This window comes from Metarhizium album (assembly GCF_000804445.1).
Source record: "Metarhizium album ARSEF 1941 chromosome Unknown scaffold_5, whole genome shotgun sequence".
Lineage (NCBI taxonomy): Eukaryota > Fungi > Ascomycota > Sordariomycetes > Hypocreales > Clavicipitaceae > Metarhizium > Metarhizium album.
In genome coordinates, this window is record NW_024467579.1 from 533,264 (window position 1) to 553,292 (window position 20,029).

Below are 20,029 nucleotides of genomic sequence, written 5' to 3' on the forward strand. Positions count from 1 at the left end.
CTCGAGGTGAATGCGGAAGACAAGGTAGAGCATTGTTGAAGTCTTATGGGAGCGTGTCAGGAAGACGTCTCTCGAAATCAAGTAGACCACGCTAATCAGCCGAAAGACTTCGAGGTAGCGTGTCACGCTCTTTTCACGTTGATACACGCGTGCATCGTTAGATGTTTTCAACGACGCGGGCGTTGATGGCGGCTTGCAAGCCGGGGTCCTGACCTCCAAAGTCTTTATTGTTACCAGGGTCATTTCGGTTGTAGCCGCTGCCCTCGCCAAGCTCATGGGAGACATTTAGGGCGTTGAAAGCCTGCATGTTCTGGCTGGAGCCAGGCAAGAATATAACTTTACTGTTGGCCGACTTTGCCATGGCCTGCATAGCTTCGAGGTAACGGATCTGCATGGCAGGAGCTGAGCTGAGAATGTCTGCCGCCTGTCGCATCAGCTTGGCAGATTCGACCTATACATGGTTAGCTTGCTCGAGGCTGAGTTTTGAGAGATGCCAGTCGCTCGTCGTACCTCTGCCTTGGCGGCAATAACCTTGCTTTCACCGATACGCTTGCTCTGGGCAGCCATGGAGAGCGACTCCTGCAGATCCTGGCTGAAAATGATGTCCTTTATGAGCATGCTCTCAACCTGCACACCCCAGCCGGCAGCGACGTCCTCGATAATTTCGCGGATAGACTCGGCGATTTCCTCACGTCGCTCAATAACATCCTGGAGAACACGGGCGCCGATAACATGGCGAAGGGTGGTCTGGGTACGCTCAAGCAGGGCCTGGCGGACGTTGGAGATACCAAAGGCAGCCTTGTGGGGTGCCACAATGTGGTAGTAGATGACAGAGGTCAGGCGCAGGGTGACGTTGTCCTTGGTCATGCAAGTCTGCTCAGGGACCTCGGATGTCTGGATCTTGACATCGATCTGGAGGAGCTTCTCACTCAGAGGATTCACCTTGACCAGACCGGGATCGACAGCCTTGTAGAATCGACCAAACTTGGTGACGAGGCCGACGTTGCCCTGGCTGACGCTCTTGTATGGGTTGGGGCAGCAGCAACAGAGAGGGATGGCCCCCAAGGTTCCGACACAGGCACCAAGAGCATTGACTGTTGCGGGAACAAACATGTCAGCGAAAAAAAAAAAAAAAAAAAAAAAGGCCACTTGAGGGCAGATTGACGCGGATCCTGGTTGGACGTACTCATGCTACCATACCAGCCCTTGGGGTTGGGATCGTTGCCGATAAGGGTGGCATAGCTCTGCTGGAGATCCTCTTGCTTGGGTGGCGCGACATTCATCTTGCCCGGGGATTCATGCGCAGGCGCGGGGGCCTTGCTGCTTGAAGACCCTCCGCCACTTACCTGAGCCATAATGGGTTCCGTAGATGAAGTAAACGAGGTCACTGTCGCGATTGCTGCCGGCGCAGACTTGGCGTTTTGATTCTGGCGTCGGCGTGGATGGGATGGTCGAGAAAGCCCAGCAGTCTTTGGCTGAGCACAACAGCTGCGGGAGCGATGGCTGTAGCTGAGTATTTATGAATGCTAGGGCCGGCTGTCGGCCACGTATCCGACGTCGACCAGGAGGATTGATTGACTTGGCAATTGCCCCGGGGTCATGACCGTCTTGAGGAGTGAGATCTGAGAGAGGGAGGCCGGCGTCGTTCTTGTCGGGTCAAGTGGACTGAGGCAGTGGAGCCGACGGATAAGTGGAAGTGGCACGCAGCTTACTCCGTACGGAGTGGATCTAGGACGCCTTGGGCACGGATACCCGGCACGGCGTGGGGAAGGCGCCAGCAGTCTGTGCCTTCCACAGCGAACGCCTTGCTTCGTTTTAGAACTTGGGAAGCATGGCACTCGCCGCACCTGCCATGGCATGATGCGATGGATGCGACGAGAGTCACGACTCAGGACCCGACCTGCCCCTCATCGACGTGAGGAATCTACAGCATCACCGACAGAACAACCCACAAGCACGCTGCCTTTCCAGCATTGCCAGCCGAGCTGCATCGCCACATCGTTTCCGCCACGGACGAGGGTGCTGCGACGTGCCAATGACGCGTGTGCGCATCCCTCCACTACGTATTTCCAAGTCAAGTACTAGTTACTTGAGTAGTATAGCAGTAGTGCACACTCTACAGACAAGACCCGAGAACCAACCGCTCAACACGATACGGAGTAAATGCCAAGACAACGAGCTTGTCAGCTTAGTCTCTAAACAGACAGAGCCTGCATTGCCTCAACGCCTATCCCCCCCCACTCCACTCGGCATCGTGCTCGAGGTGTTGCTCGTCCTGATCCAGGGACAGGCAGGCAGACATCAGACATTGTCAACCCGTCACGAGAACGCCCCAAGCGTCCCCCGTGCTCGTCCACCCCTCATCAGATGACTCAGATCATGTCGGGACGGCTTCTGGAAGCCTTCTTCATTCGGCACTACCCCAGCCCCAGCGCCACGCGCCGACGAACGACCGCCTTGCATCGCGCAACAGACGGCAAGCTTTGTACGTTCCAAAACATCTCTGACTGGGCCACAGCCTAGCATTAGCACGATCCAATGGGGCGGTACGGTACGGTAGGGCACGGAGTAGCAGTGCTAGCTGTTCCGCAGGGTTCCTTTCCGTTTCTCCCCTTCCAACTACCCAAGTAGAGATTTTGCCCCCGAGTCCAGGAGAGCAACTGCATGCGTCGAGCCCATGTCCCGCCGTGGTCGAAGGGTCTGCTTCCGAATCCAACTCAGCCACAGAATCAAGGGATTGTGGAACAGCGGAGAGCAGTCATTCGCGATCAGTCAAGAGTGGGTGCCCTCAACACCTCTCGTACCAACTTAATGGTGCCGACTACCGGCCACGTAGTCATCATGTGCTTCTCATTCCGACAGTCAAATCGGGGCTTGCGCTCGAAAAAGGCACTGCGTCGGTTAAGTGTGCTTGGCACCATGGAGCGTGGCACCCAACATCTTATCTGGCAGTTCAGTGCGGATCCGAATCCTACCTTTACGTGTATTATTAGCAGAAACCCGGGCCAGTAATCCGTGTTCCTCATCTTCATCTTTGGATATCTACCTAGTTAGGCTCAGTGCTGCTTTTGACTTGACTTGAGTCAGTTTTGGATGCCAATAACCCCCCCCTTAGAGTACAGCCATGTTCCATCAGGTACCTTCTAGGCAACATTTTATACGAAAGAGAGAAGCGCACAAGAAGAACATTTATACACAAGTATTCCATCACTTCCCACCACGACCTGTCAGTCGTGACTCGTAAGCCTTGCTCGGATACAATGTCCCTCGGCCCTGGTGGTCACACGTCTACACAGCAAGCATGGAGCCGTTTCGACAGCCAGCTATCGAATCTCGGGCTCTCTCATAAAATCCGGAATCGAGAACCCAGCCTCGCCGCCTTCCAGCCTCGCCGCCGCCAAATCTCTCACAATATCGTCCAGCCTATCGACCGTATCGAACGTGCCCGCCGCACCCTCGTCCTCGGCGGCGGCCGTGTCCCTGCCCGCTCCCTGGGCGGCATCTGGATCAAAGGCGTATATCTTGATGCCCCGCAGGTGCGTGTCCTTGCCGTTCTGGTGGTTCTCCAGGATCTGCATCTGCAGGACGTACGAGACGAGGGTGTTGCCGTCCGGGTCGCCGCCGGCCCCGGCAACAGGCACCTGCTGCCATCCGACGGGGCTCTCCATGGCCATGGTGGCAAACTCGATGAGGTTGTTCTCGCTCGTGCCAGACTTGAAGACGATCTTGGTGGGTGTGTAGGACTCGTCCTCGCTGTAGTCGACGAAGAAGCGGATGTCGCGGATGCCGACGCGCTTGACAAAGTAGACTGTCAGCTTGTGCGGCTGCGGCCCGTCCGACCTATTAGTGGCATGATGAGTTCTTTTTCCTTCTCTAGGTATTTCATGGCGACTCGAGAGAAAGGAGACGGATGCTTGGTGTCAACATACTGCCAGTATAATTTGAGATCATCGCTTCGCAGCTCTTCCACCCCGTTCCCTGGCTTGTGGCTGCTCACGGTGAACCGGCCGAGGTTGGAAATCTCCTTTAGTCCAAGGGTTGCAGGGTCGACCAGGTTGACGGCTTCTTCTGGCTCTTCTGACGCCGACCCCTCCGACTCTGATTCCTCGTTTGCCTGTTCTTCGAGGCTGGTGTCTTCGGCTTCATATTGCTCCCGCGACAGGACTTCGTCATCGTACGCCATGTTGTTGTTCATGGGGCGTATTTGGTCTGTCATGGGGTGGCGGCCCCGGGCTAGAGCCAGGATGCTTAGGTCTGGCTCGGAGCCGGATTCATCTGAGTCGTAGGGCATACTGAGCAGTGCGGCGGTGTATTGCGCTGCTGTTGAAGTGTTAGAAAAGCCTGTAGCCTCGAGAGGGGGGAAGTGGTCCAAGCCCCGAGATGTCCTTCCCTTGCGGACAGATGGGGAATCTTTAATTTTGTTGAATTTTTTTCCTGAAGGGGGTCTGAAAGGGGATTTGATCGAATCTCCGCACCTGGTCTAGCTGCGGTGATGAGCGATGGAGAGATGCTCTTGCAGGTAAACATCAATGGCATCAACGTTCCCAAACAGGGCGATTGCCAAACGAGTCCGTAGACCGACCTTGGCCGTAAAACCAGGACTGGTTGAAACCTCCGAGCTCACCAGGTGCGAAGAAGACGAGCCCCATAATGGCTGTATTCAAACAGCCGGGTACAGAGTAAAGTCTGGCCACATCGCCCGTGATTTACAGAACCGATCCTCTCTCGAACCCAGAAGCACCCGGCATGCCGAACAACAAGACGTCGGGGAAAGGATCAAACTCACTCCTGTGCAGCCGAAAGGGATGCGGCGGCGGTCCCGCCACGCCCGGCTGCAAGCCTTCTTGGTTCCGCTGGCTCCCAAGCTGCTCCGGTGTCCGATGCAGATGATTCGGCGTAACCTGGTGCCTCCTGACCACCGGCGGCGCGACGTGTCCTCTCCTCGTCACGTCGGTGTTTGAATCGTAGGGTAGTTGGAGTGTCTGTGCGGCGTCGGCATGGATCGAGTCGCGCGGTTGTGGTCGTGGTTCATGGCGCCGTCTGTCGTCGACGTCGGGTGAAGCATTAGCGTTGGCGTTGGCGTTGGCGTCGGCGTTGGCGTTGGCGTCGGCGTTGGCGTTGGCGTTGGCAGCTACATGGCGAGCTCGGCGCGAGCCACGCGCCATGTCCATGACCAGGACTGCTATTCGATGCGACTTAGGCAGCTCTCGAGTCGTGGTGGTGTGGCTTCCCATCCATAACAAGGCTCCCCCAACCAGGTGGTGGGCGCGCGATCGGGATTGGAGGGCGACTGGAGGGCGGGGGCTACGCGTCCGAGTGCCGGCACATGAAGAATCCAGTTGACACTGCATGCACCCCTCCATGGCCGGGTTTGGGACGCGTGATCACGTGCGCCCCGTGCGTGGTCACTCACTGCATGCGGAAAGGCCCTGACATCGAGTGCGTTGAGACGAAGAGACTTCACCTGACGGTCCTGCGAGCCCAGAAAGGCTCTTCCGGACAAAACTGCATCCACCTCGCTCTCAGGATTTGCGCGTCTAGTTGGACGTAGCCTTGTCCCTCGTTGGATACCGTCGACCACGCGAAGCTTCCCCGTAACTACTCGCCTCCGTTTTCGATGCCTGGGCTGTTGAGGCGACGGCAGCGACCTCCAGATGCCATATTGAGCAAGACCCAAAAACAGGAAATCTCAGCCAGGCGACTTCGTTTTCCAAGTGCCTTGCACAAGCGTGACAGGCAACTGTTCGGCCGCTTCTCCGCGATTGCAAAGCATAGAGAGCTCGCTGTTCATTTTGGATTTCTGACGAAAACGAAGCGATAAGGCCTTCTCAAGACTTGCACAGAACTACGGCGTGGTACTGAGTTCACGGTTGACACGGAGGACAGGGCTCATCGGCGAAACGCTGTACCCCAACCGCTTGTCCAACGTGCGCCCCCCACCACCTTCAGTCGGACAGAGAATCACACGTGGTGCTCTTGGAAGCATGGCCGGCATAGGTCCTTGGTGTGCTCGTTTACTGGCCAAAGTTGTAGCGAGGACCTGTGTTATGTGAAGATTATGGAACCAGTTGCCTAGACATATCAAGGCTATTCAGGGATTGTGGCAGTTGAGAGTACCGAATATGTCATGGGCCTGGAGACGGCCCTGTCCCTTGGCGCAGCGGGGTTCATGACATTGTCGCGGGAGAGAGGTTGAAAGCTTCACCGCGGGAATTTCGCAAGGCGCAGCTCAGCCGTGGACAAGGGCTCCGGGATGTTTCAGCAGATGACGCAAGTGGCCCAGCGCAGCGAACGTGTGTCAGACAAACCCTAGTCTCCGAGACCTCACGGATGGCGTTATCGAAACTGACAGGGTGACGCCACGATTGATTTGGGTCAACAACGTCCGAGGTTGAAGCCGGACCTTACTGGCGTTTCCAGTCCCTGGCAGCCTGCAGTGCACGGAAGTTGGTCGCCTGATGTCGCGAAGAGAGCCACAACAAAGGACGATCTGGACGGTCCAATCCATGGGACAGGCTATTATTGTTCGGAGCCTCGCTCCTCGCAAGAGCTGCTAGAGCACTCGACTCGACGACAATAGCTCGTCGTCCCTTGGCAAGCAACACCAGAGTCAAAACACAGAATGTGTCATGGTCGCAAAAATGCATTCGACTTTCAAGCCGCTGTTGTAGTAAAAAAATACTACTTCATTCTTCTCGGACACGCCCGTGTTCGATTCGGATTCAAAAAGAAGCAAAGCCGTTTACCGAGTCGGCGAGACACGCCTTCAACTATAGCCCAGCTACAACTAAAGACCCTGCCTGACAGCCCACATGGCCCGGTTCCCGCATTGACTTCCCTTTTACGTGTCAAATCCGATCGATGTGCTTCTCAGCAATTCATTCATCAGTTTTAAAGACTTCAAAGAGCGCACGCATACTCGGAGAAAGCCAGGCCATCATGCACGAATTTGTCAGACACATCCAGTCTCAGCTTGCGATGGAGCACAATGCGTGCTTATTAACAGCTGCGACTCACGAGGTTCCAATCTCAACACCTGCATGCTTTTTCAAGTCTGCAACACCACGACTGTGCTCTTGATAACGAAGCCACATTAGCTTCCCACTCGTTGCGATGCGGTTTGCACTCCGTCATTTTGTAAGCGCACAGAACATTGCATCATGTGCCATTCGAAACTTCAAAACCAACTTCGTACCAGTCAAACCCTATGTCTGTACAAGAGACCTTTTCCCGTATCAGTACCTTTCTTTGGGTCTAGGATCAAATATTGAGCACCATGTCATAATCGGCCCCTAAGTAGTTGATTTTCTGACGAGCTTCTTATATATCGGTGGAAAGTCAAGGGCCATAAGAATTCCCGCGCGGCTTAGCCTGGACGGTACGGTACCCCTGAATCAGCAATCGGCGCCACACCTCAAGATCGAGACGTTTGCTTGGTCCCGACAATTTCGAATTCTCGCGTCTACAAGTGAACTAGCAAATATCAGCCTTCCGAAAGGGGGTGTGTGTTTCTGAAGACTCTTCTCACATATATACATACACATTTGGAAACAAACAGAAATGTTACATCGTCAAAGTTCAAAGTCTATTTCTCATAATACATTGAACGGCCGCTCAGCATTCGCATGCCGTGCGACCATATCTACCACGCCCTGGTTCTCTTTGTTGGATCGTAATACACAAAAGGCCGGCGTGAGGGCCCATCTCGAGTATCCGAGGTCTACGGCTCATCAATCCATTTACTTCTATATAGACTGATGGTTGAAAACAAAAAGGAAAAAGAAGGCCAAAAAAGGAGACAAAGGGAAAGAGATCAAGATGAGTTCTTGATGAAGAACTGACAGTCTTGTTTCTGATCTGACAGGAAAGAGGTCCAAGGCACAGATGCTCCCGTGCTGATTCTTGGGTTTGATATGACCGCAGCAACTTCCATAAAATGAAATGGAGCAAAAGACGAGCAACACAGATTTAAGCTGCCAGCTTTTTTAAGAGGTTAAAATAAGCCTGCCGCCGCATCATACTCGATTCAACTCAACTCATGATATAGTCTTCTACCGCGAGCCTAACCTCCTCTCTCCGTCCGGGCGGCGGAGCATGCCAGTCGGAGCCTCGAACGAGTGCTCAAAATGAGTTCAGAATAAAGTGGAAGGCACCAAGAATATGAATGTAAACCGCCGTGAACTCTGGGGTTCCGACGAATCTTTCGTTTCCGAGCGGCTGTGGCATGGAAGCGCACTCGCGGGTATTGCGCACAGCTTTGGTCAGATTCCGTAAAGCTGCAGGAAGGACAGTCAAAGAAAACCAAGGAATTGGAGATCCTTGCGTGCGCCTGTCAATAAGAGAGGTTCTTCTCAAAATCGGAACGAACCATGACAGCATCGACGGCAATGCGCAATTCCCAATGACGACCATCAGTCGTACTGAAAGAGCCTACTTATGGATTCACCATGATGAACTCGGCGAATGGCTTCAGCAAAGATGGGTGAAACGTCCAACACCTCCAGCTTCGGACATAGGCGACGATGCTCGTCCTGGGGGACCGAATTGGTCACAATGATCTTGTCAATGGCAGATGCATTGAGGCGAGGAATTGCGTCACCACTGAAGACACCGTGAGTGAGCAAAGCATAAACCTTGGTGGCCCCTTCCTTTTTTAATAGCTTTGCAGCTCGCGTGATGGTGTTGGCGGTGTCGCCCAAGTCGTCCACCAAGATGCAGACGCGGTTCGCAATATCGCCAACAAGCATCATGGTGGCGTTTCGCTGTTCAGTAAAGTTGATGGGGCGGCGTTCCTGACAAGGGTGAGTAGTGAACGAAGGAGAATTAGCTCAGAAATCATATTACCTTGTGAATAAGCGCAAAGTCCATCTTGAGACTGTCAGCGATGGCGGTAGCTCGCTTTGCTCCACCAGCGTCCGGAGAGACAATCACGGCTTCCCTATAGCCGGGGATGTGCTTCTGGATGTAATTCTGAATGAGCGGCTTGCCGTAGAGGTTGTCGACAGGAATGTCGAAGAAGCCCTGATATTGGGGATCGTGCAGGTCCATGGTGATGATGTGGTCAGCGCCTGCGCAGGTGAGCAGGTCGGCAACTAGGGTGCCGGCCTGTGCCACCCACTGCTTGTAGCCGGGCTTGGCCCGGAATGTGGCAGCGACACTGTTTGGGTTTTCGTAGTCGTGGGTGGTGAAGCTTCGGTGAGATGCGACGGAATTCTCGGCTGCATGTCCGCGACCGTTGGAGCCAATACTGGAAACGGTATCCGACCTCTTAGGGAGGTAATCCGTGCCATTGGCCTCTGCAATGGTAGACTTTTGAAGTTTTTCGGACAGGCTGAAGGCACCGTTCAAGCCATGGCTGCGAGGGCCACCCGGGCGAGGTGTGGCCGGCACACTCTCAAAGGTGTAGTCTTTTCTGGATGTCTCGGAGGACTTGGACAATGGCGCCCCAGCTTTGTTGTAGGGCCAATCGGGCTGTCTCGAGTAGGGAAAGAGAGGGACAACTGCGGTAACGCGTTTTGCGGATCCGGTCTTGCAGGCAGAGATCATGATGCAGAGGTCGATGAGGTTGTCGTTGACATGACCCGAGCCTGACTGGATGATGTAGACATCCTTGCCACGGACTGAGTCTTTGATTTCGCAGCGACTTTCACCGCCAGAGAACTTGCTCAGAATACGATCGCACGAAGGAATGCCGAGGATGTTGCAGACATTCTCCGTCAGATGGGGATGCGAATTGCCGCCTAGCAGAACAATGTTGCGGACCATGGCCGTATCGTTGGAAGCTGGCGAAGGGGGGCGTCAAGCATCGATCAGGCGGGAAGGAGGAGGAAGCAGGCCGAACTGGGCCAAGGCCAAGGGATGCAGTGGCAGTTTGTTGACCAAAAGATGTTTGATGGTCTCGTGAACGAGACTCGACGTCGTTGTCTAGGGGCCCTTTTTTTTTTCCCTTCCTTCCCCGCCAAGACCCGGTTGGCGCAAGAAGCAGCCGCACTAAGCTGTCGGCTGGAGACACATTGACTGACGGTATCACGTGATGTGCCACATCATATGAGTACCAACGCCCCACTACCACTCGACTGGCCACTCCGTACCTGGGGAGCAAGGGGAGGCGCAGGACAGCAAGCACAACACGTACGGAGTACCCAAGGCTGTGTGATTCAGAAAATCGGGGTCAATCTTTTGGCGCAGATTTGACGCACTATTCAGCACAAAATACGGAGTAGGCGCCAGGCTTACATGAAGTGTGCGCCACAGGCATATTGAAAGTAGAGCCACTATACGGAGTAATTCACATAAAACCTCCATCTTTCCCTCTTAAATCTCTAATTGTTAAGGACTGGTCTTACAGGCAACTGCGTGTAAGCGGTACTAGTATCCAGTATAAACCTAAGGAGAAAAGGTGAAGAGGGGAGATTTCTCTATTCCCTCTTTCCGTACAACTATGTACATTCTACCTCTGACATGCATCCGAAGAGTAAAGGTTGACCCTGGTTTTGTGCATCACAGCCCAGGTAAGTACGTACTTAAGGTACTTAAGTAAGTAGCTAGGTACTTCCGTACTTGGGTAACTACCGATTGCAAACTGACGCGCATGCTTGTGCTGGACATGGGCCAGCTTGTCCAGCTACGTCCCAAACAAGGAAGGTACTACCAAGGTACTCCGTACCAGGTATCTATTCTTGTTTGTGAGGCCTACGGAGTACAGGCCCCCCCGGTTCCAGCCCCCAGACCGAGCGACCAGACCATGGAATCATGGATGACGACGTCGTTCCTGCAATCCCCGTCACACATTGCCGTATATCCGTACTCCGAATGTATGTCCGGTGCAGGGTGTAGCCCTCGTCCTGGTTATATTCGTAATAAATTTTGGATTTGTATTTGGACTCCGTCGTTTGCGACACTGAACAAGGAAGCCCTGGGTCGTCCTGATGCCCATGAAGGGGTTTATTTAATTATTTAATTATTATTATTTTTTACTTTTCCTGAGCGTTCCGCTTGCTTCGAAAAAACAGTCTGAAAAAATCGGCCGGTTGCAAAGTCTCGACATCATGCTTATTCCACTACATCTCCAGAACGACTCACTGCGTTCGCCAGCCCATTCCATTCGGAGCTAGGACAAGAGGCAAAAGCCTCGTGCTAATCCACCACCGAGACAATGGGACGGACCAAAGAGACCCACGCTGACAACCTCATTCGCAAGCCACGCACCAGCGACCAGCGAGAGAAACCCCGGCCTGGTTCTCCGTAAACCTGATCGTCATACCATCTCCCCCGTCCCCCGTCCCCCGTCCTCTTCTGCTTACTGGGCTCCTGAGGCCCGGCCAAAAAAAGCTTCCAAAGAGAGAGACAGAAGAAAAAAAGAGAGTTCAACATGTTTCGTGAAGCGGGTCTGTGGTGCGTACGTACCAAGTACTACATACTAGTACTCCGTACTACAAACACCTTCTTCCCGGGAACCTAGTAGCAGTGACCAAGTACCTGCCCCAAGTAGGCAGGTACGTGTGTCATACCAAAGTGCCCGACGCTACACCTTGCGCATTGCATGTTTTGTATCTCTCGCACCATCTCGGTGGTGTGGTGTCGTACAATTCCGAGTGCAGATGGAGTACAGAGTACAGCGTACAGCGTACAGAGTACCGAATGTCGAGCACAGAAGTACAAAATCTCGTCTCTGCTGCTTCGTACTACTACTTAAACTACCTAGTACCTGTTCTTTACTTACCTTGGACACGGCACCGCCTCGTCCGTCGGCTGGCACAAGTCCTTCTTGCTTCAAATGGCGTCGACTGGTTTTCACTGCGCCCTCGAGTAGCGTTTCTTAAAGTTGTCATGTGTCCGTGCTGCGGCCCAGCCCGTTTGCCTCTTTTTCTATGCCTCACATGCATCCTTCGTTTCTCCCCTCTCCAAGCTTTCCTCCCGTGGCCAGGGAGTGATAGCCCTGCCCGCTCGTCCCTCTCGTCTATGCTTTGCCGCGTAGAAGAAGTTGAGGCTATCCAAGTCGGGGTAAAGCTCACCTTCTCCCCTCTCCTCTTGTCTGCTTAATGTCTCTTTTACCTTGAACTCGGACTGTCCTGAGTAATCTTTCTCTCTCGGTTCTTTATATCATGTTGGGTCTTTGGGGTAAGCAATCTTGGCCTTCGTCACCAATCCTCGGCAGAATGACATCCACAAGACTCTGCTCGAGAAGGGCCGTCATCTTAGTGATGGTCTTGTTTGCCTTGTTGTCAGTAACGATGCTCTCGAAACAGCTGGACCAGTTCTGCGACGATGGCCATTGCGACATGTACGGCCTGCGAGGAAAGCTGCCCAAGTTCGGCAACGACGGCGGATCTGATGGCGAGACCACGGACGACAGGGCTGACGCTGGAGATACACACATCGGGCAGGTCTCCCAACCTTCTGGGCTTGGTGACGAATGTGCGCTGTTCCCCAATACTTCCAGTGTTTTGCTCGTCATGAAGACTGGCGCGTCTGAATCCTATTCCAAAATTCCCACCCAGCTGATGACCAACCTAAAATGCGTATCCGACTTTCTTTTCTTCAGCGACATGACCCAAAAGATTGCGGGCTACACCATCCATGACAGTCTCGACAGCGTGCTTGACCAAGTCAAGGAAAAGAACCGAGACTTCGACCTCTACCGCCGACAGAAGAAATGCCCCGTCGACCAGGAGCAGTGCAACAAGAACCACGATGTCGCTCAGCAGGGATGGGACCTGGACAAGTATAAGAACATTCACATGGCGGAAAAGGCATACGAAATGCGGCCCGACTATGACTGGTATCTCTTTGTTGACGCCGACACCTACGTCGTCTTCCCCACGCTGATGGAGTGGCTAGACCAGATGGATCCTAACAAGGCGCATTACATCGGCAGCGTCGCCTATCTAGGGGGCTTCCCATTTGGACATGGCGGAAGCGGCTATCTGGTCTCCAGGAGGGCCATGCGATCAATGTTTGCCGGCAGGACCGGCGTTGCGAATAAATACGACGAGGCGGCCCAGGAAACCTGCTGTGGCGACTACATGTGGGCCAAAGCCTTGAAGACGGAGACTGGTATTCCGGTCGTCAATGCCGTGAGCGCCCAAGGCCGAGTCTGACGACTTTTCTGGCTTGCTTGAATCGTACAATCAATGCTAACGCGTAGCAGTGGCCAGTCATCAACGGGGAAAAGCCACACACCGTCCCGTACGCCGAAGACGAGTGGTGCCAGCCCATTGTCACCATGCACCACGTCGTTGCGGAGGAGATCTCCGACTTGTACGCATTCGAGAAAGGGCGCAAGTTCAGCAAGATGCTGCGAATCAAGGACCTGTATCACGAGTTTGTCAGCCCGGAGCTGGTGGAGGCACGAGCAGACTGGGACAATCTGAGCGAGGATGTCTTCTACTTGAACAAGACGCAGGCCAAGTACGAAGACTGGGAACTGGACCTGGCCAAGACTAAAAATCTATCCGAGTTGGAGGCTGAAGCCCACAAGAGTTTTGACGACTGCCAGAAGGCATGCTTGAGCATGGCCAGGTGCTTCCAGTTCCGCTACCAAAACAGCATTTGCGGAATTTCCTTCAAAATCAAGCACGGCAAACCTGTCAAGAAGGGCGACGACGACTCCAAGCGATATATGAGTTGGTGGAACGTGGAGAGAATCAAGAATTGGACCGAGGCGCAGGGTGATTGCGACGGACAAAATTTCAAGTGGCCAGTCCGCGATAGGCACTCAACGACAGTCTGACGACCCGGGGGCTTGCGAAGCGGACATTGGCAGCCTAGTGCATTGACGCCACGAACGACGACGAACGGGGCCCATTGACCAAGTCTGCGGATGGCTTTTGAGTGCTGTGGTGTCTCAGGTCTGCCCATTGGCCACTCGAGCCGGAAACCAACCACAACCATACGTGTCGATCGGGTCCTTGTGCATTTTTTCCTCCTTTTTTTCCCCGGTGGCTTATGAATGAAAGCCTTTTTTTTTTGGAAAGGCAAAAAGCGAAAAGGTTGTATATCGTTCCGTCACCTTGGGTCTTTCACCTTATTCATGGATAGAGGCGCATCAATGGGTTTACAAAGATTTCTGGCGAAAAAGATTCTGGAATACATGGGTCTGGCTGGCCAGGTTGGCAGGGCATCAGACGATGGTTGGAACTTGGGATATTAACGGTAACCACTCGGGTCGGCAAGCAAAGGATGGTGACTGATGGGCATCATTGCGTGGCTTTTCGGCTTGCATAGTTTGGATCAAGGGTACAGCCCCCCCCCAGCCCATGGGGGCATTTTCCTGGAAAACACTGCGATATATCCGCCCCCCAAAATGGTTGGGAAGGCATTATGAAGTTGAAGTATGCCCACTCATTTATTTACTTGTATACTTGGGTGTGTGCCAGTGACGCTGGCCTCTTTTCCCCTATTGTGCGAGCAGAGCAAGGCGAACATAGTTTATCGAGCGGTATGTTTATGCAAAGCTCTTGCGTGTGTAGACCGTGGTGACCCGGTGACAAGGCGACAAGCAAGGACAAGGCTCGTTACTTGTTAGTTCTGTATTGTGTGATATACGGGGGGAGAAGAGGGGAAAAGGGGGAGGGGAGGTTTTCGAGGCTGTCTTGCCGGATTTGTCGAGTGTTGGCCCCTGTTGGGACTTGGTGGGCAAATAGCAATTCAGTGCAGCGTGAGGAAGAGTCTGGTTGGAACATTGAAAGGTATTAAGTAGCTATTTATTGGGTGTTCAAATGTCGTCTGGGAGTTTGGGGGGAGAGAGCGGGCGCGGTCGGGTATTATGTAACAGGCAGGGTAGCACTGGCGCGGGGTTGACGGTTGACGGTTGACGGTTGACGGTTGATGGCTGATGGCTGATGGTTGATGTTCCTGCAGCGTTCAATGTGAAGCGGGAGGGGAGGGGGATCGGGCGGTTGGCGGGCGGTCGGGCGGCGGTCAGGCGGTTCCTGAGGCGAAGAGCGGTGGTGCGCGAATGACGACAGAGGGAAGTGGTGGGCAGCTCATGATAATTGGCTGCTTGTAGCCGGCGTGCTGAAGTTTATTCCCCGGCTGGGTGGGCTTGGCGATAGGGGCCGTGGCCCACGGCATAGGGCATGGGGGCAGGGGGGCAGGGGGCGCAGGCATTGTGCTGCTTGTACGGAGGACCCCGTACAGTGCAGGTTGCTGCCCCTATTTTACGCGCGCGCACACGGTCCGACGCGCGCGCACAGTGCGAGGGGAGGTGCACCGCTCAGCGTTCCTGTGCTCTTGAGTTATTACGGAGCACATGCGGAGCACTCCGTGACAACCTTGAGTCTACGCGCGCGCGCCTGCGCTGCGCTTCGCTGCTTGCCCTGGAAAGGGAGGCCCCTGAAGGCGTTTGCCCTGACATTATAGGGTTTGTCAATCAGTAAGTGTCAATGTCAGCCGCTTCCAAGCCGTGGCATGACGGGGCTGCAGCAGGTGGTGGATGGAATACCTGCTTAAGTTAGGTACTTAGACCAAGTACCTAGGTACTCAAGTATAAGTACCTAGACAAGTTTAAGAGGTAGGTAGGTACTTATATCGAAGTACTTACGGAGTGCCTACTTGGACTCAGAGGTCCCCGAGTCCCAGTGCCAGTCCCCTGTCTTCCTATATCTCCTGCCTCGTGTTCCCTTTCTTCACTCCTTCTTCTTTCCGGCTTCCGTCTCGCCAAATCTTACAACACCTTCGCCTCTTGCTCGCTCGCCTGTTTGTCTCCAATTTCCCATTTCCAATTCCCCCATTTTCCGCTGTACACCGTTATACCGCAGCGTTGCCGCCTCTTTTTTTTTTTTTTCCTGCTTCTTTATCACTACCGCCACCGCTACCAAGACCGTTGACCGCTCATCGTTTCAACCGCCTCGGACTCGCACCGGCCCGCCTCGACTCGACCTTCTCTCCAGTATTATCAGCACCAGCTGTGGCACCACTCCATCTTCACAATGACTGACGCTGAGCTCGATCGCGACTGGGTCCCCAACGGTCGCCGACCCCTATCGTACGTCTATCTCTACACTCCTAATTGGCATGATTGCACCCTGACGGGGGGGACGTGCAACGACGCGAGCTCTCCTATCTATTCCCTCCCTCCCGGGCTCACATGCACGGAAGCTAACTCTCCATCCGGGGCTTTAGGACTGTGGCACGTTCTTTCTCCCAGGAGCTCATGGACATCTTTCGCATCGACAATTCCGTTTCTGACCTCGATCAGCAAGTTTCTCAAAGGTTTGTCATCCTCACGTCCGCTACTTGGCTCCCTTGTCCAGACGCGTCCCCCCCTGACACCCTTTGGTCCTCAGACGCGAAACCGTGGGCAAGAATAACCAGGAGCTTGCCGACCTCGAAGCCCGTATCCGCGAAATGGAGGACCGTCTCAATCGCAATCAGGGGGCCAAGCCCGCGCGGCCATCTCAACAATCTTCAAACATCGCTCCCACATCTGCACCCTCGCGGGATGAAAACAAATCGCGGCCGGGCACAGCTCGGGCTCCCAAGCAAGCACCCAGTTCTGGCAACATGCCTCCAACCCCGGGGGCCAGTGAAGGTGATTATCGTCTCGTGGCTCGGGCCCATCTGCATGACCCCCTTCGCTGACTTGCTCCCTTTTTCTTTTGGCCCCGACGACAGACGGTGATGCCGAGCAGTAAGACAACACAGCCTCGGTCTCTGTTCTCTGGGACTCGTTCTTGCCCGGCTATTTAGCTGTTGGTCAGGGGGCGCGGATCGGCTGCTTGGTTTCCAGGCACGGTACACCCAAGAAGAAGCGGCCAGCCACAGACGAATCCAGTCTCATGATTCTGCTGTGTGACTAAGTCATGGGGCTCATCTTCAACAAGCCGCATGCAGGCCCGGCCTCATCTTGGCGGGCATCATGCAGAGGACCACACACTTCGAATGCTTCTTTTTATGCATGGGTACGGACACCACGGGTGCCCAATCATTATACTGCTGCTCCATGATGATTTTTTTTTCTTGATTTCGTCACTTGTTTCTGGACGAAATTATCGCTGGCGTTTAAACGGCTTTGACGGAAACGGACTGTTCCCGTGCAACTTGAACTATCTGGCAAGTACAGATGACTGATTCATTGTGCTTGTTGTCTTTGTTTTTTTCCCCTTTTTATAAAATCAACTTCCTCTCGAGATATCCGTTACTTTTACCAGTATGCCCACCCCAGTTGGCAGGCCTGATCAAGTGCACAACCATGGCCATTGCAAGTCTTTTTTTAATATGTAGCTGGGGATGCTTGTTTTTTTTTTTTGTTAAAAAAAAATTCCTTCGTGTTCTTGGTGTGACGCGGAGACGTTGGGACGGACCATTGGGAAAGGCCCAGTGAGGTGACGGGAAGAGAATGGGAAACATGGCGAGGGCCCTGCCAGAGCGGCGCGAAAGGGGCGGTAATTCTAGATGCTTCTCAGCCTGGTCAACGAGGGGCTGAGCCAGAGAAGTGCGACCTTGTAATATTACCAAGAGCATAAAGGCTATGCTTCAATGTCCGTTTCCCTCGTCGCTACCCATCATGTGCTTTTCGTGATTTGGACGAGCCATGCGCGCCCCCCGTATCGCCCACCTGTGTGGCATGCCGTGACGACAAGTGTCACCATGAGCTCGTTTCGCATGCCTGCCGTGTCCATGTCCTACCTAGTACAAGATTCATACTTGAGTAGTCTTGGGAAGTCACTGCTTGTATTGGCAGGTAAAGGACTAACTTTTCTACGCCACGTGTCTGGCCATGGTACGGCGGCCCACAATAAATACATCGCGATGCGAGACATTGATAACATTTGCTTGATAATAACAGGAATAGGTATATTATGCTATTGACTGCTTCCAGTTCTAGGACCTATCCGATATAGCCCGCCAATTCCAAGAAAGGGCAGAGAAAAAAAAGAAAAGAGACAGCAAGACGGACAAGACGAAAAAAAAAAGACAGGACAAAAGCTGCGCAGGCAAAGCTGTTTGCAACAGCGCACAACGTGCTCGTGCACGTGTGTATGCCTTAGCTACAACACATCGTGAAGGACCTTATTGGCAAAGCCGACCCTGTTCTTGTCAACGTCAAAGGCGACAAATAATGCCTTGAGCATCACATCACCCAGAATCGTCGCACTCAGGTCAAGGTCGCTTTGCATGCCGCCCCAGCAAATAGAGGGCTCTGATTCGAGCGGGCCATAGTTGAGATATCTGCCTGGTATACGAATAAGATGCTCACTTTTTGGAAGTTTGAATAGGAGATCCGGGAGCTTTTCCGAATACTTGCAGGAGAACGCGTATGCGTCAAATAACTCGTCTTTCTTAGCACTGGGGACAGCTGCCCAGTATCTTCTGGCCAGGGGCTCCGGCAAGAACAAGAGGGACGTGCCGGTGTCGACGGTGGCCTGAAACTTGTGGTACACCCACGTGAAGCTTTTGCCCAGCCAGGCAGTGCGATCTAGTTCAACCTCCCAGTGGTCGCTGAGTGGATTGGAATCTAGCCATGTGATGTTTTCTGTGGCCATGGACTCGTTGATATACCCAAAGTCAAAGCGGCTGGTTGCGTTTCGGCGCAGGTCGACTGTAAACACGGGAGCCTTGAGCTGAGACCGGAGCAGGGAGAGAAATGACGCAGTGGGAGGCGAAATGTTGTTGGGTAGCTGCTTTGCCAGTCCCATGATGCCGCTGACGCTGGTTTCCTCTTCGAGCTCGGGGCTCATCGTCAGGGCTGATTCAACGGGGACATTCCGTATTTCGAAGTCGCCCAGCCTGAGCGTGTCACGATATACGATGCCACTCGCCGCAGAATTGTCCACTGTACGCCCAGTGTCAGCTACGCCGTGGCCTGCACATCAATGCAATCACTCACAGTATTGAATACTCCACTTGGCCTTGTCAACGAGGGTGGACGTGCTGGAATTGCCTGGCGCGTATTGAGGCGGCCGGGGTCCTTCCTTGTGGGTCGAGTATATTGTATCTGTAGACTTGACCCAGCTGTGACGGTTAGCCATAAAACGAGGCGGGACGGTCTGCCCTGTTCGAGTCGAGACGCATCTTACAGGTCTGAGGATCCAGTGTCGAACATCATCTTCAGCTTCTGAGCCGGGGTTCCAAACTCAACGTCCATGACATAGGCTTGGTCACGAAGCAAAGGCTCGGCCGTGACACTTGCCTCTACCACGAGTTTAGCCATGCTCACACACCAACGATGCTGCAGGGCTGGGCTGAACCAACCTCCGTCCAAAGTCGCCTTGGACGCCGGCAAAAGGTGCTTCTTCCCCCAACGACGGTGGGCGGCTTTCCAGTCCCTCAGAAAGTCTCGGCTCCCCCGAGGCCTAGCCTTGGCAATCAACGAGAAGTGGCCTGACCCGTTGTTCTTCAAAGGCACCGCGGCACCAAGAGACGCGGCGACAAATGCAGCCGAGAGAACAAGATGCGTCCGCATTTTCCGGTTTAACGGGCCCCAAAATGTACCAAAAGACAGCGTGTAACTATGCCGGGCGAGCAAGAAAAAGAAGTAGAAAGAATGGGAAAAGTGAAGGACTGACGAGGGTGGGCGGAAATGTCTGCCGACTTATTTATACGCTCACTTGGCACCTGCCACCAGCTGTGCGTGATCCTTTTGCTCCTGCCGTTTGCGCCGACCGTCCCGCCGTCTCCTTGGAAACAATTATCGCTTGCTCTCTCTTGTTTACGTTCAACCATGCATGGCCCGGGTGCTCCTGCTGTCTCTGTCGGCCTGCAACGGGGAGGACCCATCGATTGCTTTTCGATTCGCTTCGTAGTCAGCGAGCACTTGTTACTGGTGTCAAGCAGACGAGGAAACATCCATTCGCACGCAGTTGAGCCGTGTTAGTGCCCTTCCAAACAGAGTCAACTGGAGTGTTCGAGACGTCTTGGACTCGGTCCGCAAGATTGGCATTGCATTGCCCTCCTTGTATGACGAGAATACGAGTATTCTCCCATGTGTGTCACTTGGTCATGCCATCGGCTGGGCTTCCAACGGCAACGAGACGATTGTGTTCGCATGCTTCTCCTGCTGTTCAGCAGCCTAATAGGAGTAAAG

At 53.8% G+C, this 20,029-nt stretch overlaps 7 protein-coding genes across 7 annotated transcripts; 2 read left to right on the plus strand and 5 right to left on the minus strand.

Moving 5' to 3' along the window:
- Nucleotides 1-157: 157 nt before the first annotated feature.
- Nucleotides 158-1,355, minus strand: MAM_02868 (stomatin-like protein; the record flags this gene model as incomplete). The annotated part of the gene is made up of 3 exons (XM_040821667.1): nt 158-451; nt 511-1,094; nt 1,187-1,355. 3 exons carry the CDS (start codon nt 1,353-1,355, stop codon nt 158-160), a joined length of 1,047 nt encoding a protein of 348 aa, XP_040680236.1.
- Nucleotides 1,356-3,323: 1,968 nt separating this feature from the next.
- On the minus strand, nt 3,324-4,649 carry MAM_02869 (Anaphase-promoting complex, subunit 10/DOC domain protein; the record flags this gene model as incomplete). Its single annotated transcript, XM_040821668.1, has 3 exons — nt 3,324-3,840; nt 3,930-4,320; nt 4,583-4,649. 3 exons carry the CDS (start codon nt 4,647-4,649, stop codon nt 3,324-3,326), a joined length of 975 nt encoding a protein of 324 aa, XP_040680237.1.
- A 57-nt stretch (nt 4,650-4,706) lies between these two features.
- Nucleotides 4,707-5,171, minus strand: MAM_02870 (uncharacterized protein; the record flags this gene model as incomplete). The annotated part of the gene is made up of 1 exon (XM_040821669.1): nt 4,707-5,171. The coding sequence occupies one exon, from the start codon at nt 5,169-5,171 to the stop codon at nt 4,707-4,709; it is 465 nt and encodes a 154-aa protein (XP_040680238.1).
- A 3,240-nt stretch (nt 5,172-8,411) lies between these two features.
- On the minus strand, nt 8,412-9,765 carry MAM_02871 (ribose-phosphate pyrophosphokinase; the record flags this gene model as incomplete). Its single annotated transcript, XM_040821670.1, has 2 exons — nt 8,412-8,792; nt 8,845-9,765. 2 exons carry the CDS (start codon nt 9,763-9,765, stop codon nt 8,412-8,414), a joined length of 1,302 nt encoding a protein of 433 aa, XP_040680239.1.
- Nucleotides 9,766-12,233: 2,468 nt separating this feature from the next.
- MAM_02872 (uncharacterized protein) lies at nt 12,234-13,732 on the plus strand (the record flags this gene model as incomplete). Its single annotated transcript, XM_040821671.1, has 2 exons — nt 12,234-13,076; nt 13,151-13,732. 2 exons carry the CDS (start codon nt 12,234-12,236, stop codon nt 13,730-13,732), a joined length of 1,425 nt encoding a protein of 474 aa, XP_040680240.1.
- Nucleotides 13,733-15,932: 2,200 nt separating this feature from the next.
- Nucleotides 15,933-16,584, plus strand: MAM_02873 (uncharacterized protein; the record flags this gene model as incomplete). The annotated part of the gene is made up of 3 exons (XM_040821672.1): nt 15,933-15,988; nt 16,126-16,215; nt 16,290-16,584. 3 exons carry the CDS (start codon nt 15,933-15,935, stop codon nt 16,582-16,584), a joined length of 441 nt encoding a protein of 146 aa, XP_040680241.1.
- A 1,409-nt stretch (nt 16,585-17,993) lies between these two features.
- On the minus strand, nt 17,994-19,408 carry MAM_02874 (endothiapepsin-like protein; the record flags this gene model as incomplete). The annotated part of the gene is made up of 3 exons (XM_040821673.1): nt 17,994-18,778; nt 18,833-18,957; nt 19,023-19,408. 3 exons carry the CDS (start codon nt 19,406-19,408, stop codon nt 17,994-17,996), a joined length of 1,296 nt encoding a protein of 431 aa, XP_040680242.1.
- Nucleotides 19,409-20,029: the final 621 nt, after the last annotated feature.